Below are 18,112 nucleotides of genomic sequence, written 5' to 3'. Positions count from 1 at the left end.
GGGTGAGAGGTGCTAGTCTACATATAAAGGCTTGACTCCAGGCCAGACTACCTGAGGTAAATTCCCAACACCTCACACACATACATGCATACAAATACACTCACATTAAATGAATACATGTTTGTTTTTAAAGACTTAATCTAGGCTCCTGTTGAGCCCAGAGCTCAGTTTCAGCAGGACTTGGTCACCATCTTAGAAGAGGCAAGAAGCTAGAGGTGACTGCTTGAACAGGAGGCTCTCTGGCAGCAGAAACCAGCTTCTGCATCTGCCCCCGTATCCATCTCTGGCCCAAGGTGTTTCCTAGCCACAGTCCCTTTGTGCACATCTACACCCAGGAGGAGAAGCAGGCAGGACAACTTGTCATCTGCAGATAAAACCCAGCCTGAGGACCAGCTCTGGAGTTTTATTATGTCCCCTCTTCTGACAGATAGGGAAACTGAGCCCCTGAGGCAAAGAACTTGTCTCAGAGCCAGTGACACTGTCTAGGCACCTAGAAGACCTTGGCTAGGCACCCATCCCAAGAGGTTCACCACTCTATTCCCAGGCACCCTGTGCTCTGTTACTAAGGAGACAAATGTCCAGAGTGGCCCACAGCTGCACGTTCCATGGGCTGCCTCCAGGTTGGGCTTTCCCATGCAAGGAAACCCCCAGGATGGTTCTTTGTGATCAGCAATCAGGGAGGAAATGACAAAAATCCTGTGTAAGGCAACAGAAAACAGCTCAGCTTGGGGCTTCAATAGATCAAGATCTGACCAAGCAGAGGTGGGAGAAAGCTGGCGCGCGGTGGGGGGGGGGGTGTCCAGCAGGAAGGCAGTCTTTAAATCTAGATTTGGAGTACAAACGCTGCAGAGAGGAGGGGTGTAGCATCAAGTACTCGGAATTTCTGGCAGAGCTGTATGGTCTGGGGTGCTCAGTTGCCCCACTCCCTCCTCTAACTGCAGTGCCTGTGTCCAGGGTAGCAAGAATCTAAGTTCTCGGAGCTAGACCCACAGACAGTAAGTAAATGTGAGTGACTTGTTCATGACTATATAGACAATTAGAGGCAGAAGCTGTTGTTTGCCTAGGACTCCAGAAACTGGAGTCTAACATAACAATAGCTTTTTTTTTTTTTTTTTTTTTTTTTTTTTTTTTTTTTTTTTTTTTTTTTTTGAGACAAGGTCTTATATAGCCCTTGATGGCTCTTAAAGTCACTTTGCAGTGAAGAGTGACCCTGGCTTCTGACACCCTTCCAGGAACCTGTCAGAGACCATCTGCCACACAATGCTACCATATACTTCCTACATGCAGTTAAATAAGCAAACAAAATGCATGCCTGCATGCATTCGAGCTGCAAGACAACTGTAGGGGAAATAAGAGAAAGAAAAAAAGAAAGGAAGGAAAGGAGGAAGGAAGGAAGGAAGGGAGGGAGGGAGGGAGGGAGGGAGGGAGGGAGGGAGGGAGGGAGGAAGGGGGCAGGGAGGCTTTGACCTGGTATGTAAGATGAGGCAGACTCCTTCCCAACTTGCTGGATAGCATCAGTTTTGCAAGAACACCCTACTAAGTCACCTTCCCACAGCATCCACTCGGCATTAGGCTTTGCTGGGCATTGAGAACACCCGCTTCTTCCCATAGCGCTATGAGAATGTATGGCTGTTTGTCTGGTTTTTGAAACAGGGTTTCTCTGTGTAGCCCTGGCTGTCCTAGAACATGCTCTTTAGACCAGGATAGCCTCAAACTCACAGAGATCCACCTGCCTCTGCCTCCTGAGTGCTGTGATTAAAGGCATGTGACACCACCGCCCAGGCTGAGAAAGGCATGACTGTTGTCCCCATGTTTCAGATGGTAAAACTGAGACACAAGAGAGCAACCCCGAGGTCTTTTTGGCAGCCTAAACCACACTTGAAACAGCCTGACCCCAAAGCTAATGTTTTCCACCCTAGGCTGGCTCTGAGCGCCTGTGAGCCCTCCTCACCAACAAGGCCCATGGTGGGCACTGCTTCAAGAGTTTTGAAGGCTGCTGAAAATCTGCCTCTGGGGAGCAGATGTGGGAAACAAAGTAGGCCCTTTGTCAGACTAATTCTCTGCAGCTTTCCACTGCTTCCTGCCCCAAAGAGAGGCAGGAAGAAAGCCACTGGAGATTTTGGCTTCAACTTCTTACCACCCCCCCACCTTTGATTTTCCCCTCCCCCAACTGCAGGACCTTCCTCTTTCTCACCCAACTCTAGACTTGGTGCTTGAGTCTCACCCTTTTCAGAGTGAGGGAGTGAGTTCTAGATGCTGACAGGAAATGCAAGGCACTTTCTTTCTGAGAGGACAGACCTGGAAAAGGCCTGTCCCAAAAGGGAGGGGTGGAGGTTGTTGGCACATGTGAAGCTCACATATGTTCAAAATTTGTGGACTTTTCATAGTGAGGATGGTGGATCATTCAGCCATCCAGAGTCGATGTGGGTTAGATTGTGATGACCCTGACCTAGCACAAGAGGAAAGTGAGACCAGGAAGACAAAGGGACCTCTTCATAATTACTCAGACATTTAGGGATAAACGTTACTGTTCAGCCCAGTCTCCAGAAACTGGAGGCTAATGATAGCTGGTGTTTGTTTGTTTGTTGGTGGTTTTATTTTGTTTGTGTTGTTTTGATCCTGAACTTCCTGCTTTTTCCTCCCAAGTGCTGGGATTATGGACATGTGCCGCCACACTTCAGTGTTTTGGATCTGCTGAGCCAGGGCTTCACGAATTCATCTTTAGCAACTGAGCCACATTCTAGCAAGAATCTTTTTTTTTTTTTTTTTTTTTTTTAAATTTCTATTGATTCTTTGTGAATTCCACACCATACACCCCAGTCCCACTCATCTCCCTGCCTCCTCATATCCACCCTTTGCTCTTGCCACCTCCCCCCAAAATAACACACACACACACACACACACACACAGAGACAGAGACAGAGACAGAGACAGAGAGACAGAGAGAGACCAAAAACCAAAACATAGAAAACATCACATTATGGAAGCTGCAGTGTGTCCCAGTGTGTTCCACAGTATATCCCTCTGTCCACACGTCTTCACTAGCGAATGTTCATTGCAGGGAGTCACTAGTCTGATTCGAGATCTCTGGCTTCTGTAACACCATCAACATTGGATCCTCACCCAAATTCCTCTTGGTTATCTTGCTGTTGTTCTGTGTCATGGAGACCCTGCAGCTTTGGATCAGCAGGACTGGCCTTTCACGGGTCTCAACTGTTCGAAGATGATATAGATTTTGGTGTGGGCCAACTTAGAGCCCTGGCTCTGGGCCTGGGTGGTAGCTGGTCAGCATGGCGCCTCTCCCTTATCCATACCACCAAGGACAAGTCCTCTAGCACTGCTCAGGCTAGGCCACCCAATGCCAGCCGCCAGCCCACTTTCCCAGGGCTGCAGCTCGCCAGGGGCTATGCCAGCTTGCCCACTCTCACACCCTTGGGATGGGGCCACTGGCTTTGCTGTCAGGGCCAGCTTCATTGTGTTGCCCAGGCAATGTGCAGCACCTGCTGCAGCCACCACCACCGAGGGGGCAGGGCTAGGTCTCCCGATCTTAATCTCAAGCCCTAGGGCCAGCTCTCCAGACTACCGTAGGTGGAAAGCAAGGAGAGGGGGAGGGAATCCAACAGGCCCCACACCACCTCAAGGCAGAGGAGTGGCAGGGCCAGCTTTCTGGTGCACTTGCCCTCAGGGCTTGCTCACCTACACTCTGTCCATCAACGCCACTCTCCCATGTGCTACAGACAGCTAGAGACAGGACCATCTCATCCACTCTTAGGACCCCGGGGGTCAGCAATCCTGACTGGCACAGGGGATGAGGGGTGGGGAAAGAAGAATATCACTCCCAGACTGACCCCACCTCACAGCAGACAAGTGGGGCCAGCTCTCCCTCTCTCCTACCTGCTCCTCCACCACCAGGGTCAGCTCTGCTGTTCAAACAAGAATCTTGTTACTAACAAAAGTCTTGCAGGCTCTGACTGCAAGCACCTTCCTTTTGTTACCTTACTTCATCCTCTCAACAGTTAGTTGTACGTAGTGAGCCCCATCTCACAGGTGAGAAACCAAGGCCTAGAGAAGTAAATCACCTACACGGTGTCAAGATTGTTTAGCTCCAAAGTCTCAGACCTCTTAGCCAAGATATGGCCACTATCACCCATGGTGAATGGTTACCCCATTTCTCAGACAATAACTAGGGCAAACCTGAACCCCACTAGTTAGTTATCCACTGTACTGCTTCAGGCAGTGTCTATATAGTCCTTGGGGGGGGGGGATGTAACATTGTTGCAGAGTTGGGAGCTACTGAAAGGGGGCCATGTCTGCCTGTGAAGGTCTCCACATGGCTTCATTCTCTGGTCTATGTGGCTCTCTGACAGTCTCCCAGCCAAGCTTCCCATGCATGCTCCTAGATGTATACACCCACGTATTCGCTCATTCATTCATCAAACACCAGCCAACTGGCCCACACACTTCCATGCATGGACACCCACTCCTTTTGCCAGCTTTTCCTACTATGGCCAACTCCGTTATCTGCAGAGCCCAGTTCAAGCCAGGAACTATATATAATAAGGTATAGAAACCCAAGCACAAAACGGCAGGAAAATTACCTCAAGCTCCAGGCTAACCTGCGCTACCTAGAGAGACCCTAACTCAAAGTCGTCACTCCTAAAAAATAAAGAAAAAAGGCCTTTTCTTACTAAAAAAAAACTAAGAAGTTTAGAACAAACTCAGCCACCTACAACTGCTAGAAGACACACTGTACCCAGCCTCCACCAACAAATACTTTTTAAAAAATCCTTAAAATAAAAAAGGAAGCATTTTCTTTTTATTTGTGTGTGTGAACATTTGTTCAGGATACCTGAAGAGCCACAGGAGGGCACCACATCCCTAGAACCAAAGTCAAGTAGTTGTCAAGCGCCCAGTGTGGCTTCCTGGGAACTGAACTCTGGTCCTTTGAAAGAGCAGTACTGGCTCTTAACTGCTGAGCCACCTCTCCTGCCCTCCCCCTTCTTTCACAGCGACACTTCTCAACCTGTGGGTCGACATCTGTTTGGCAAACCTCTATCTCCAAAAATATTTACATTATGATTCATAACAGTAGCAAATTGCAGTTATGAAGTCACAACAAAAATTTTGTGACCGGAGGGGGAGTCATCATGACGTGAGGAACTGCATTAGAGGGTCGCAGCACAGGAAGGTTGAGAGCCAAAGGTTTACACCCTCGTGCTGAACTTGCCTACCGATCTTTCCAATTACCACCCCCACCCCACAATAACTGATCTTTCTTATCATTCAAGACTCTGCCGAAATGTCACCAACACGGTTCCCTAATTTAAAGTAGCCACCCACATAGCTCTCCTCAGAATTTCTATTTAGAGCCTGGAGTTTGGCTCAGTATTAGCGCACTTACCTAACATTCACTTAAGACCTTGAGTTCAAGTCTCAGCCCTGGGGGAAAAAAAAAAAAAACAAGCCAGGCAGTGATGGCACACACCTTTAATCCCAGCCCTCAGGAGGCAGAGGCAGGTAGATCTCTGAGTTCAAGACCAGCCTGGTCTACAGAATGAGTTCCAGGACAGTCAGAGCTACACAGAGAAACCCTGTCTCAAAAAAGCCAAACCAACCAAACCAGACCAAAACAATTAAAAACAAAACCAAAAGCCCCCACATGAAAGAACACCCCAAATCAAACCATGCCACAAAAACCGGCACTTCATTCCCTTCACAGGGTGCATCCTGATCTATGACATCACTTGTGTCTGCCAGTTCCTGTTTATTGCCCCCCTCCCTAGTATTCAGTCGTGACAGTAAGTCTGTATCTGTTCTGCACTTGGCATCCTCTTCCTTTAATGATGGTTGTTGAGCCTGTTGGCACACACCTAATCCCAGCACTGAGGAGGCAGAGCAGTAGGACTGGGCAAGTTCAAGGCCAACCTAGGTTGCATAGTAACAGTCAGCCCCACATAGCAGGACTATCTCATATAAGCTCTATTAACACCAAGTAAAGAGGGCTGGAGGGATGGCTCAGCAGTTAAGAGCACTGACTGCTCTTCCTTAGAGGTCCTGAGTTCAATTCCTAGCAACCATGTGGTGGCTCACAACCATCTGTAATGGGACCCGATGAGTGAGGGAACATGATACTCAAAAGCATACACCCTTCTGCCTCACATCTCCTACTTTCTTGTTCTCTCTACCACCCAGACTAGCATAGGAATAGTCTCCATTTGTCCTAGTGCACCCCAATACTAATGAGACCAAGAGCTAGAGCCCCAGGCCCTGAAACAGAAAGAACAAACTGAAGTGTTGAGAAAAACAAGAGGGAGAGGAGGAGGAGCAACAGAGAGGAGAAAAAAAGACAAGGAGGAGAAAGAAGGAAGGAGCTTGCTGATAGTCCCACTTCTTTACTTTATTAGTGAAACTAATTATTATTATTAATACCTGGCCTCTGCTTGGCCCCTTTCATCCAGCCTGGTGGGGAAGTTTTGAAGATGAAAGACACTGTGTGGGGACTTTCAGATGCAGGTTCTAACACCTCATAACCACTAATTAAACGTGGCAGCCCCCTCCAATTATCCCCTGGTCCCTAGGGATACTGTGCCACCTGACTCAATGCCTTTCCGGGTGGGAGTCAGCAGGTGGCACCCCCTGGGCCTTCCTTGTAGAGAGGTGAAGAAGCTTCTGGGGTAGTGGGGGTGGGGTGGGAGTCTCGAAGCCCAGATAGTCACATGAGAAATGCTGGAAAGAACATGAACCAGACGGCTGAAATGTAGGAGCCTTGTCTCCAGCTGAAATTACAGCCCCGTCCCTGAGTCTGCCCTGTCTCCATCCCTCCCCAGAATTGTGAGCAGCTGGGCCCTGCCATATGGCAATGGGGGAAGGGTACCACCGAAGGAAGATGTAACCAGACAAAGAGATAGAGCAAGTATGGCCAACCCCTCCACATTGCCCAAGAGTCACAGGGTTTCTGACATCCTTTGGGTGGCTTTCTTCTACTTCCTGTCCAAGAAGCCTCCTCTCTCCAGCATCCTTGACCAATATCAGCCATCCCCTGCTACTTACTTATAGTAATGGTCCTCACTGCCCACCTACCCCTTGGGTATCTAGATTATGGGGTGTTTAAAGAGGTCTCCTCTAATACCCTGGTATGGAGTATAATCTAAAGGCTGCTGATACATTTCAGCAGCCTTAGTCTTTCCAGTAACCTCCAAATGCTAGGCCACTGTCTTTTTGCTAGGGTGTCACAGTGATACTCCAAACATAGCAGGGCCTAGCCAATACATATCTTTACCCAGGGAGCACCTCACCTAGGCCTCCTCGCCTTGGCACAAGGTCTCAAGCTTCACCCATCCCTCAAGCCTGAATCCTCTCAGCCCTGGATTAGCCCAACTAATCTTAAAAGGTTAGAGTCTGCTTCCAAAATTGGTCTCAAATATGGATATTGCTATGGGGGTGTAGCTTCATGATAGAGCACTTGCCTCTGAGGCTCTGGGTTTGCTCCAAGCACTATGTCGCCTCTACCTCCCCCTAAAATCTGCGTTGTTTCTCTCTGTAGCTGTTGTCACGGTCTGAGCCACTGTGATCTCCCATTTATACAGCTGTCTTCCCATCTTCCTCTCTCCTCCTTCTCTTTGTCTTCTTTTTCTTTTTAAGATTTGTTAATTTATTTTATGTATGTAAGCACTCTATTTGCAAGTATGTCTTCATGAAAGAAGAGGGCATTACAGAAAGAAGATCCCATTACAGATGGTTGTGAGCCACCCTGTGGTTGCTGGGGATTGAACTCAGGACCTCTGGAAGAGCAGGCAGGGCTCTCCAGCTCATCTTCTCTTCTGGCTCCATTCCTGTTCCCCTTCTACTGACACTCATTCTCCAAACAAAGCCAGGATTTATTTACTTTATTATCTATCTATCTATCTATCTATCTATCTATCTATCTATCTATCTATCTTTGAAACATACTAGCTAGGAGTGATCATGAACTTTAGATCTACTTTTCTAGCCTCCACCTTCCAAGACTGAGATTACAGCCCTGCCCTATCGTGGTTGGATGATGTTGCCACTTGAGACTGATCCCGAGGTTTTATATATTCTAGCTACTCACTCTATCAACCGAACTTCATCTCCAGCCTCCAGGACAGACCTATAAAGACACCATTTGGGGGGGGGGGCGGAGAGATGGCCCAGTGGTTAAGAGCACTTGTTTCTCTTGCACAGTGCCTGGGTTCACTTCTTAGCATTCTCTCTCCTGTCCCTCCTAGGTCTCCCCTCCCCTAACTCTGTCTCCCTCCTCGTAGCCTTTACAAGGCTTCCCTGGCCCCCGCAGTTCTTGCCCTTTTCCAATATCGGGCAACAACTGTCTGGTCATCTTCCCTCCCAGCACTTCCCACAGTCTGTAATGATTATGGCCAGGCTACTTACACAATGCCCTGTTACCAATCACATTAGACAGCTCTTTCCATGGGGGGAGATACATACAACTTCCCAATCCTCTGCTTTGTCATTCATCACATAACGAGGGTTCACTGAATGTGCAGGTCGAGTGCGTGGTCCTGGCAATACATTCTAGTACATTCAGCCCAATGGGTGTGGTTCTTCGCTTTGAAAGAGTATAGGCTGGTTCTTCTGCAAGTTAGCCTGTGACTTGACAGTGCACAAAGGCATGGATGTAAAAACATCTCCACTTTCTCATCTCTGAAGTGGGTGAGTGGAATTGGGTACTCTTCAGTTTCCGCTATAGCCCTGGTCACGTCACGTGTCGTAAGCGTGCCCTGTTCCCGATGGATAAACAAACTCCAGAGCTATGACCAGTACCAGGTCCTACTACCAGCATCGTGGAGCCAGGCGCCATCTAGTGGATGCTTGAGTAATAACGGGAATTTCCTACCCCACTGTCCTAGCTTCCATTCATCTATAATCTTTATGTCAGTCGTACTCACTGACAATCTTTCGTTTTGTTTGAAACAGGATCTCATGCAGCCTTGGTTGACCACTATGTATTTCAGACAGGCCTTGAACTGATGATTCCCCTGGCCTTTCCTCTGCTCCCCAAGTGCTGAGATTACAAGTGCATCCTGCTATGTCTTTGGGTTTTTGTTTGTTTTGTTGCCAGAAATTGAACCCAGGACCTGCTAGGTACTAGGCAGGACACAGCAATAAGAGTCACTGCTCTGAGTTTCAGCTCTCAGAGTTGCAGCTAAGGGCCCTGCAAGAAGCCCTGCTCCTGTGTCTTTGAGACTTCCAATCATTGGCCTCACATCTTCAAGCACTGAAAGGTCTGATCCTGGTGCTCAACTTACAGTTATTTGTATTTTGCTTTGCTTTATTTTTATGGGGGTTAATTTTAGTCATCAACTTGACACAATCTAGAGTCACTTAAAAGAAGGGCCTCTGAGAGTGTCTGTAAGGGAATAGCTTAGTTAAACCAATTGATTTGGGAAGACTCGTCTACTGTGGGTGGCACCATTCCCTAGGCTTGAAGATTTGGGGTTGTATAAGTGTAGAGGGGGGTAAGCACCAGACCACACACATTCGTTGTCCTCTACTTCCTGCTGTAGATTTAGTGTGATCAGTTGCTTTAAGCTCCTGCTTTCCTGACATTTTCACCACACCTTGAACTGTGAGAAGAAATAAACCTGTTCTCCCTTACATTGCCTTTATCAGGGAATTTAATTATGGCAACAGGAAAATAAACAAAGTCAGAAATTGTTACTAGGAGTGGGTATTGTGATAAATCTAATCATGGGCTTTTGGGCCCTTGGAACTGTTGGGGGAGAAATGAGGATCAGTTTGGAACAGTGGGCTAGAAAAGCAGTGAATGCTAGAAGCAAAGCTTAACAGGCCAGGTCCAAGGGACCTGACATTCTCCTACGTACAGATAGACATTAAGGCAAAATACCAATGCCCATTAAAAACTCTGACATAAATTCAGATAGTGGGTTCCTAGCTCATGAGGTTTCAGAAGAGAAGAGGGGTGGATGGCATCAGGAACCAAGTGAGAGGCGATTTGTGTGTAATGTTTTGGAGATGACTGTGACTGCATTTTGCCTATATCCTTAGAATTGAGTGAATTTGAATATAAAGATAATGAATTAATTTGTTCAGCAAAAGGAGATGTAGTGTAGGCAAGTTCAACATTTCAGACAAGGTAAGTGTAGACAACAAAACAGTTATAACTATTAAATAAGAAATTAGCCGGGTGGTGGTGGCGCATGCCTTTAATCCCAGCACTTGGGAGGCAGAGGCAGGCAGATTTCTGAGTTCGAGGCCAGCCTGGTCTACAGTGTGAGTTCCAGGACAGCCAGGGCTACACAGAGAAACCCTGTCTCAGAAAACAAAAAAAAAAAAAAAAAAAAAAAAAAAAAGAGGGCAAGACAGACGGATCTCTGTGAGTTTGAGGCTGGCCTGATCTACATAGCAAATTCCAGGCCAACCAGGGCTACATAAGTATCTGTCTCAGAGAGGAATGAGAGAGGAGGGAGGTTAGTACCATTAAAGAGAAACCTAGGGCTGACAGGAGAGCTCAGTGGGACAAGGTCAAAGCCAGACTACCTCAGTTCACTTCCTAGGATCCACTCAGTGAGAGGAGAGAACTAAACCAACTCCCACAAGCTCTTCTCTGATCACCCCATCTGCACACAGTATTTGCACTCATATATACACATGCACACAAACAAAGTATAGCAATGTAAAATTTTTAGACAGGGTTTCTCTATGTAGTATTGGCTGTCCTTGAACTTGCTATCAAGACCTGGTTGTCATCAAAGTCACAGATTTATTCCTCTGCCTCCCAAGTGCTGGGATTAAAGGCATGTGCCACCAAGCCCATGTGATTTTTTTTTTTTTTTTTTTTTTTTTTTTTTTTTTGGTTTTTCGAGACAGGGTTTCTCTGTGCAGCCCTGGCTGTCCTGGAACTCACTCTGTAGACCAGGCTGGCCTCGAACTCAGAAATCCACCTGCCTCTGCCTCCCAAGTGCTGGGATTAAAGGTGTGCGCCACCACCACCCGGCTGTAATTTTCTTTTTAAGGAGACAAGAAAGTGTTTCCTTGGTGTCAACACACATAAGATGATGCAGCTATGGTCCAAGGGAGCCGGGTTATATCTGTTGTCCAAGTGTTACTGGTTTCAAAGGCATAAAAGCTGCAAGATTTGGGGGTGGGCCATGGTGGCTCTGGCGAGAGACCCTAAGAAGCTATTGTGTGAAACCTAAGTTAAAGCCTAAGACTACATTGGTAACCCCAGAATACTGGAGATGCCAGGACCATTGGACCATGTGCTGAGATTTGCATGTGACAGTACTAAGGAGAAACTCTGTGTGTGCCAAGGGCAGAGGAGATGAAGTAGCCAGGCAATGGAAGCCTTTTCAGAGCCCAGATGTTTATATTACAAGGCTCATATCCAGAACACAGAGCCTTAGGACTTTGTGTTTGCCTTACAGACTCTGGCTTTGCTGTGGTGTGATTGTTCCTATATCCTGGTTCTTTCACTGAGGAGCAGAAATGTGTACTCTGTGCCATTATAATGTTGGAAGGATTTAACTTGTGGTTTGATTTTATAGAAACTCGGGAAATTTTGGACTTTTAAAGTAAACACTGTTGGACTTTTCAACAATACTGTTAACGATTATGGTATTAAACTATTAAACTTTAAAACTTTGCCTGGTGTATTTTGTCCATGAGTATATGGGGACAAAGGGGCTGTTTTTTTTAAAGTGATACAGTAGCGTGTCAGGTTGATAAGGGATGGAGTTAGGATAGTTAGGTTAGTTTTAATCGTCAATTTTGACACACCTGAGAGAGAGGCCGGCCAGAGAGTGTACTGATAAAGGGTTTTTTTGTTTTTGTTTTTGTTTTTTTCTTTCTTTTTAAGAATAGAATCTCACTGTGTAGTGTAGTTCTAGTTGGCCTGACACTCACATGTAGACCAGGTTGGCCTTGAACTCTCAAATGTCTGCCTGCCTCTGCCTCCCACGTGCTGAACCTGGGCTTGGGGACCTCGGCCTCCATAAGTGTGGAGGGCAGATTGGTGGCAGTGTGTGTTCAGTTACTGCTTTCTGCTTCCTTACAACATAGGTGCGATGTGACCAGTGATTTCCAGTTCTTGCTGCCGTGACGTCCACACCTCTGTGGGCTGTGGAAGGAAATAAACCCTTCCTCCTTAGGTTGCTTTTTGTTTTGTTTTTGTTGTTTTGTTTGTTTTTGTCTTGGTTTGGTGGGTTTTTTTGTTTTTGTTTTTGTTTTGTTGTTGTTGTTGTTTTGACACAGGGTTTCTCTGTGTATCCCTGGCTGTCCTGGAACTCTCTCTATAGACCAGGCTGGCCTCAAACTCAGAGATTTACCTGCTTCTGTCTCCTGAGTGTTGGGATTAAAGGTAAAGGCATGTGTTATCACTGCCTGGCCTGTCAGGATATTTAATCCCAGAAGCACAGAAAGAAGCTAAGACATTTGTTTTTTATTGTTCTGACAGGGACTGCTGTGTCGTTCTAGCTAGCCTGGAGCTCACTGTGCAGGGTAGACTGGCCTGAGGCTCATAGTGATCCTCTTCCCTCAGCCTTCCAAGTACTTGAGCACAGGCCCAGGCCACCACACCCTCACTGCATTTTTTTGTTTCTTAGGTTGTAAGATGAGGGAACCGAAACACACAGCCTCTCTGGTCACTGGGAAAGTTTAGTTAGGTGAGCATGCAAGTCACTGGCTGTGACGGGGGTTCGGCAGTCCCACTACTGAGCATGCTCACTAGTCTCATGGTACCTTTACCTGCCCACATGCTAGTCCCTGGCAGGCCCTCTGCAGTGTATCCCTCAGATCTGCGGATCTCCTCAACTCATAGATTTTGGAGGCTATGGTTTTTCTCAGAGGAGACAAGGGAACAGAAAGTGAGAATAAGGAAACAGTAAGAGTAACTGAGCATGCTGGGAAGCTGGAGGAGTGTCAGGGGCACGAGGGACAGCATGGAGAGAGTGGGAAGAAGACATTACTTGTTTAAGTGGAATACTCACCAAGGGATGGTTAAAGTCAATGCACTGCCTGTTGGTTTTGATCGGGGTCTAGGGCCTAAGAGTATGATGTTGGTTTGGGGAAGACCAACAGGTCATGAATGTTGACAACACGTAAATGGGTGGCCTCAGTGGGCAAGATGGCAAGATAGTGAGAAGAGGTTAAGAACCAAGCATAGTGGTGCATGCATGTATTCCCAGCTCTCGTGGAGCTGAGGAGGGAGACTCGGGAGTTGGGGGCCAGTTTGGGTGACCTTGTAGGCTGCTCCCCCCAGGAAGCCTAGGCTGCTCCCCCCAGGAAGCTGTCTCTCCCTGATGTTTACAGCATACTTTCATATAGTTTGGGCTCAAAGCAGAAGCTCACTCCCCACCTCTCAACTCTGCTAACATCCTCCTTCTATGGAGCAACACACTATCAGGGAACCAAAAATCCGAACTTTTAAAGAATAGGAACAGCTCAGGTAAACAGACAAACCAATCTTTAAAGAGAAGTCTCAGCTACACACCGGGTGGCACACACCCACAATTACAACACTCCACTCAGGAGCCAGAGGAAAAATGAGGAGTTCAGAGACCTTGTCAGTGATGGCACACCCTTTAATCCCAGTACTCTCAAGGCCAGCCTGGTCTACAAACTGAGTTCCAGGGCAGGTAGGGCTACTCAGAGAACAAACAAACAAGCAAAAAACAAATGGGGAAAAAAGAACTTGTCTTAAACAAACATCTCAACAAAACACAACCCAAACCAAAGTACAAATGACTTGTTCCTGAGAAGCCACACACACATGCTGTGTCCTCTCTTCTTCCTTTTCTGTGCTGTGTCCTCTCTTCTTCCTTTTCTGAACTCCTTGCTTTCTATTGACTTCATTTAAATCTATGTTGAGATTCTCAGGCCGGGGAGCGGGAGAGCCGCTTGGTGGTTGAGAGCACTTAGTGCATTTGCTCTTGTTCTTGCTCTGTCAGAGAACTCAGTTTGGCTCCCAGTCCCAGATGGTAACTCACAACCATCCATAACTCCAGTGCCATGGGCTCTGACACCCCTCTGACTCTCACAGACACCAGCCACACATGCAGACAAAATATTCATATATGTAAAATAAAGTAACAAATCTAAACTTTTGGGGATTTTTTTTTTTTGAGACAGGGTTTCTCTGTATAGCCTTGGCTGTCCTGGAACTCACTCAGTAGACCAGGCTGGCCTCGAACTCAGAAATCCGCCTGCCTCTGCCTCCCAAGTGTTGGGATTAAAGGCGTGTGCCACCAATGCCCAGCTAAACAATAGATCTTAATAGAAGAATAAATCTTAATAGAAGAACAAGAAGGAAAGGAGAGAAAAAAAACTATGCATGGTGGAGGCACTCAGGAGGCAGAGGCAAAAGAGTCAGGAGCTCAAGGTTATCTTCAGCTACATAGCTAACAGGAGACCTTGTCTCCCTCCCCCAAATCCTTCCCCATATGTATATGCCTAAGTGATACAGGAAAGGACGACAGGTAAATATAAAATATAAGTTAACAATAGTGGGTAAGACTATTCTTTCCTTTCTTCCTTTCTTCTTTCCTTCTCCTTCTGTTTTTCTGAGACTGGATATTTCTGTCTGTCCTGGAACTCACTATGTAGACCAAGATGGCCTTAAGAAATCTGTCTGCTTCTGCCTCCCAAGTGCTGAACTACATCACACTTGGCTTCCTCGCTTTGCTTTTCCTGTTCCTTTAGTGTGTCTGTTTCATAGGTTTCTGTAGCTGAAAACCTAAATAAGGCAGAAAGAAAACGATCCTTTCTTTAAAAGGAAGGTTTCCTTCGGGCAAGCCTCTGATCCTAGTGGTCTAGGGGCAGAGGTGGCTTGGCTCTCTGGGAGTTCCAGGCCATCCTGGTCTACGTAGCAAGTCCCAGGCCAGTAATGGTGACACACTGAAGCCCTGTCTCAAAAATATAAAAATTTAGCTGGGAGGTGGTGAGGCATGATGCCTTTCATCCCAGCACTGAGGAGGTAGAGGCAGGCAGATCTCCAACCACAAGGTCAGTCTGACCTCCAGAGTGAGTTCCTGGGCTGCCAGGGCTAGCCAGTGAAACCCTGTACCTAAAACCAATTAACAACAAAGAATAAAATTTCCCTAAATTTATCTAAGTCTTTCAGAATGGATATATGCAATATATAGTATATACATGTAGCTCTACTGTTTGCCATGCTTTGAAATATAAACATGCTATTATATATGTAATATGACTCTAGAGATGTATGTGCAAGCCAGTATGTGTGTGAATATTGTACCTATGTTTTTCAAGTTCTACTAAGTATATGTCTGTGCTTTCTTCCATGTTACCATCTACAAAGTTTCCCGATTATTCAATGTGCTGCAATATTGTTATTAGAGGCTTATATGAAATGACTATTAGATATGGGAGTTTTATGTCATAACCCCAAATCGGCCACACACATATGGTCTCATTTCATACATCTGTCTATACAATGGAAATCAAAATCAATCTAGTTTATGTTGCGAGCATTAACTGAAGCACAGAATATAAAATGCATAGTGCAGGGTAGCAGAGAAGTCTTGACTAATTTTTTACTAAGCTGCTCTGTAGAGTGCAAAATGGGGTAAAGTTGCATTATAAGGTCGTTTGTTGTTGTTATTCACCTCCATACCACGAGGGGCGCTGTGGCTTCCAGGCTGCCTGGCCTGAGGTTCTGAAGACGGAAGTCTGTCTACCTGCGGCAACCGCGACCTAGAGTAGAGCCCGCCTCTTCTCCCACGCGTGTCCGCTTCGTAAGTTCTCATAGGCAGATCCGGTCACAGCAACACGTAGCACCGGCATCCTTAATAGGCCATCTTCCTTACCGGCGGTTTTAGCTTCGTTGGAAACCGTGATAGAGACTTCTTCCGGGAGCCTGCCTCTCTCTCCGTGACCTCAGAGGTACACTTCCGGAACACGGAAGTGACCCGTCTGCCCGCCCCTTCCGCCTCTCTCTTTCCGGTGGAGGAGTCTGGAGACGACGTTCAGGTAGGGAGATCGGGCCGTGAGAATCGTGCGGCATCCTTCGATCAGGGCCCTCTGCGGGGTCGGGGCCGGGGTCTGTGTGCTGTAGCCGAGCCAAGTGCGTGGTAGAGACGAGCAGGCGCCCGCCCGCCCCGACCCATCCGGACCCAGGGCTCCGCCGTGTCCCGGTGGCGGCCTCTGGGCTGAGATGGGAGTGGGTGCGGGTCCTGCCCTGAGCCTGGGCCTCTCGCCGCAGCCGTCGCACAGAGTGGTTCGGGGAGCGGGGGCCCCTGGTCGCGTGTGGGCCGTCGCCTGTATCCTGTTAGGTTGAAACGGGCAGTCCCCGGCCTGCACCTGACCTCGTTCCTCTCGTGGAGAACCATGAGTAGGATTCGCACCGATCCCCTCCGTAAATCGGAGGTTAAAAGGGCTGCCGTAAAACCTCGGTCCTGATCTATGGCGGCTACTCCCGTGTCGGACACGTTGCCTGTCGGGTTCCTCCGTGGTGGAGTAGCACTGAGGCCATATGTTTATATTCTTCTGGACAATCATTCCCACCCTGGAGAGCGAAGCTGCCTTGAGTAGCCATCATGCCCAGACGATTTGAACCCTTGCAGAATCGTGTTAGCCTAATTTGAGGGTGAGAATTGGTGACTGTACATTCGAGACCAGCCCTTGTGCTTCTGGCGATTGGACCCCAAGTAGTGTATGAGGAAGGCGCAAGGGAGATGCCAGTGACACTTGAAACCTACTTCTAAGGCCTGTGGTGCTTTTCGGGGTGTGTGTGTGTAGTGGGGGCACCTTGATACTAGGGAGAGAATACAAGGCAGGCCTTGGCGCCGTATCATCCTAGATAGACTATCCTGTTTAGTTTTCTTAGCTGCAGGGAGATAGCCTAATTTCATTTGAGTGCTACTCAGTAACTAGGTTCTTCTGAAAATGGTGATAGTTTGTTGTGCTACTTCGCCTCGGGTTTGCCAAACGACTCCCTGGGGCTTAGGCAAGGAAAAAAAATAATCAGCCTCGTTTGTGTTTTTTCGATAGTTCCATGAGTGCGCTTTGATTATAGTCTCGAGTTAGGGTATCGGAACACCGGTCTGTAGCCCTTTAGACTTCCTGGAAGGCATGCCCCCGCCTGTCGCAGGGCTTGTTATGTAGCTGTTCCTGCCTCTGACTCCCCAGTGCTGGAGTTAAAGTTACACACACCACACTTTGCTTTTAATGCTTGGTACTAGTAAAAGTTGAAAGGTTTGCTTCTAAAAAGGCTGTTGAAGGGCTTGTGTTGGAGACACCTGGTGGGCTGTTAAAGTTGTGTTTTCAAGGATAGCTGGAAAGTTCTTTGACGTTTTAGGCTGCTTTGGGCCTCAACTCTAAACTGTAAGTGGTATCTGGGGCCCAGGAAACTTGGGTTTAAGTATTGTGTTTGGACAGAGAACCCCTCTAATTTGGTTGTGGTTTCTGCTATTCAACTGCCTATAGGTCGCAAAGAAACTTCAAAGTGGGGGCATAAGGGAAGGGTTTGTTAACTCAAGCTCGTGCCTGGCTTGCATGCTGTTTTGAATAGCTACTTGTACATGTGTGCATGTGGTTCGCTGCTGGGACCATAGGCTTATCTATCCTGAAGACGCCTTTGAGAAATTGTCTCTTACAGCACCTTCCTTTTAAGTTAGGACTTGATAGATGTCAAGAACAGACAGGATACTAGGAGCAAAACTTAGGTTTTCCTAAGTTTTGTGGGTAAAGAAAATGTTTTGGGGACCTTTTGCTAACATTGAGATTCTTCCACCTAGAAATGGCACCTCGCAAGGGGAAGGAAAAGAAGGAAGAACAGGTCATCAGCCTTGGACCTCAGGTGGCTGAAGGAGAGAATGTATTTGGTGTCTGCCACATCTTTGCATCCTTCAATGATACCTTTGTCCATGTTACAGATCTTTCTGGCAAGTGAGTACTAGGCATAAAACAGGCCTCAAAGGAAGGGGCTGAGCTGGAAAGAAGGGGGTATACCAGTTGGTGGGATTTGCCCTAAAGAATTACTGTTTTGCTTAATTTCCCATGAGTTATAAGAAAGCACGTTGTGTTTCAGGGAGCTGAGGATCAACTTGAACTCACGATGCTCCTGTCTCCTCTACCCCCTGCTGTGATTTTATGT

General features: G+C 47.3%; 1 protein-coding gene across 2 annotated transcripts in view; it reads left to right on the top strand.

Annotated features, from left to right (window-relative positions):
- The window catches only part of Rps14 (ribosomal protein S14), a 32,538-nt gene that overhangs the window by 12,048 nt on the left and 2,378 nt on the right, over positions 1 to 18,112 (top strand). The window contains exons 1-2 of one of the 2 annotated variants that reach the window (XM_034518662.2): positions 15,837 to 15,987; positions 17,754 to 17,904. In XM_034518662.2, coding sequence (XP_034374553.1) covers positions 17,756 to 17,904 — 149 coding nt within the window. In that variant the 5' untranslated portion in view covers positions 15,837 to 15,987; positions 17,754 to 17,755. Of the gene's footprint in view, positions 1 to 15,836; positions 15,988 to 17,753; positions 17,905 to 18,112 lie in introns of those variants that run through there. The other variant, XM_076912597.1, reaches the window with a different exon arrangement.

Source organism: Arvicanthis niloticus, chromosome 14 (assembly GCF_011762505.2).
Source record: "Arvicanthis niloticus isolate mArvNil1 chromosome 14, mArvNil1.pat.X, whole genome shotgun sequence".
NCBI lineage: Eukaryota > Metazoa > Chordata > Mammalia > Rodentia > Muridae > Arvicanthis > Arvicanthis niloticus.
This window is presented reverse-complemented; position numbering and strand designations above follow the sequence as displayed.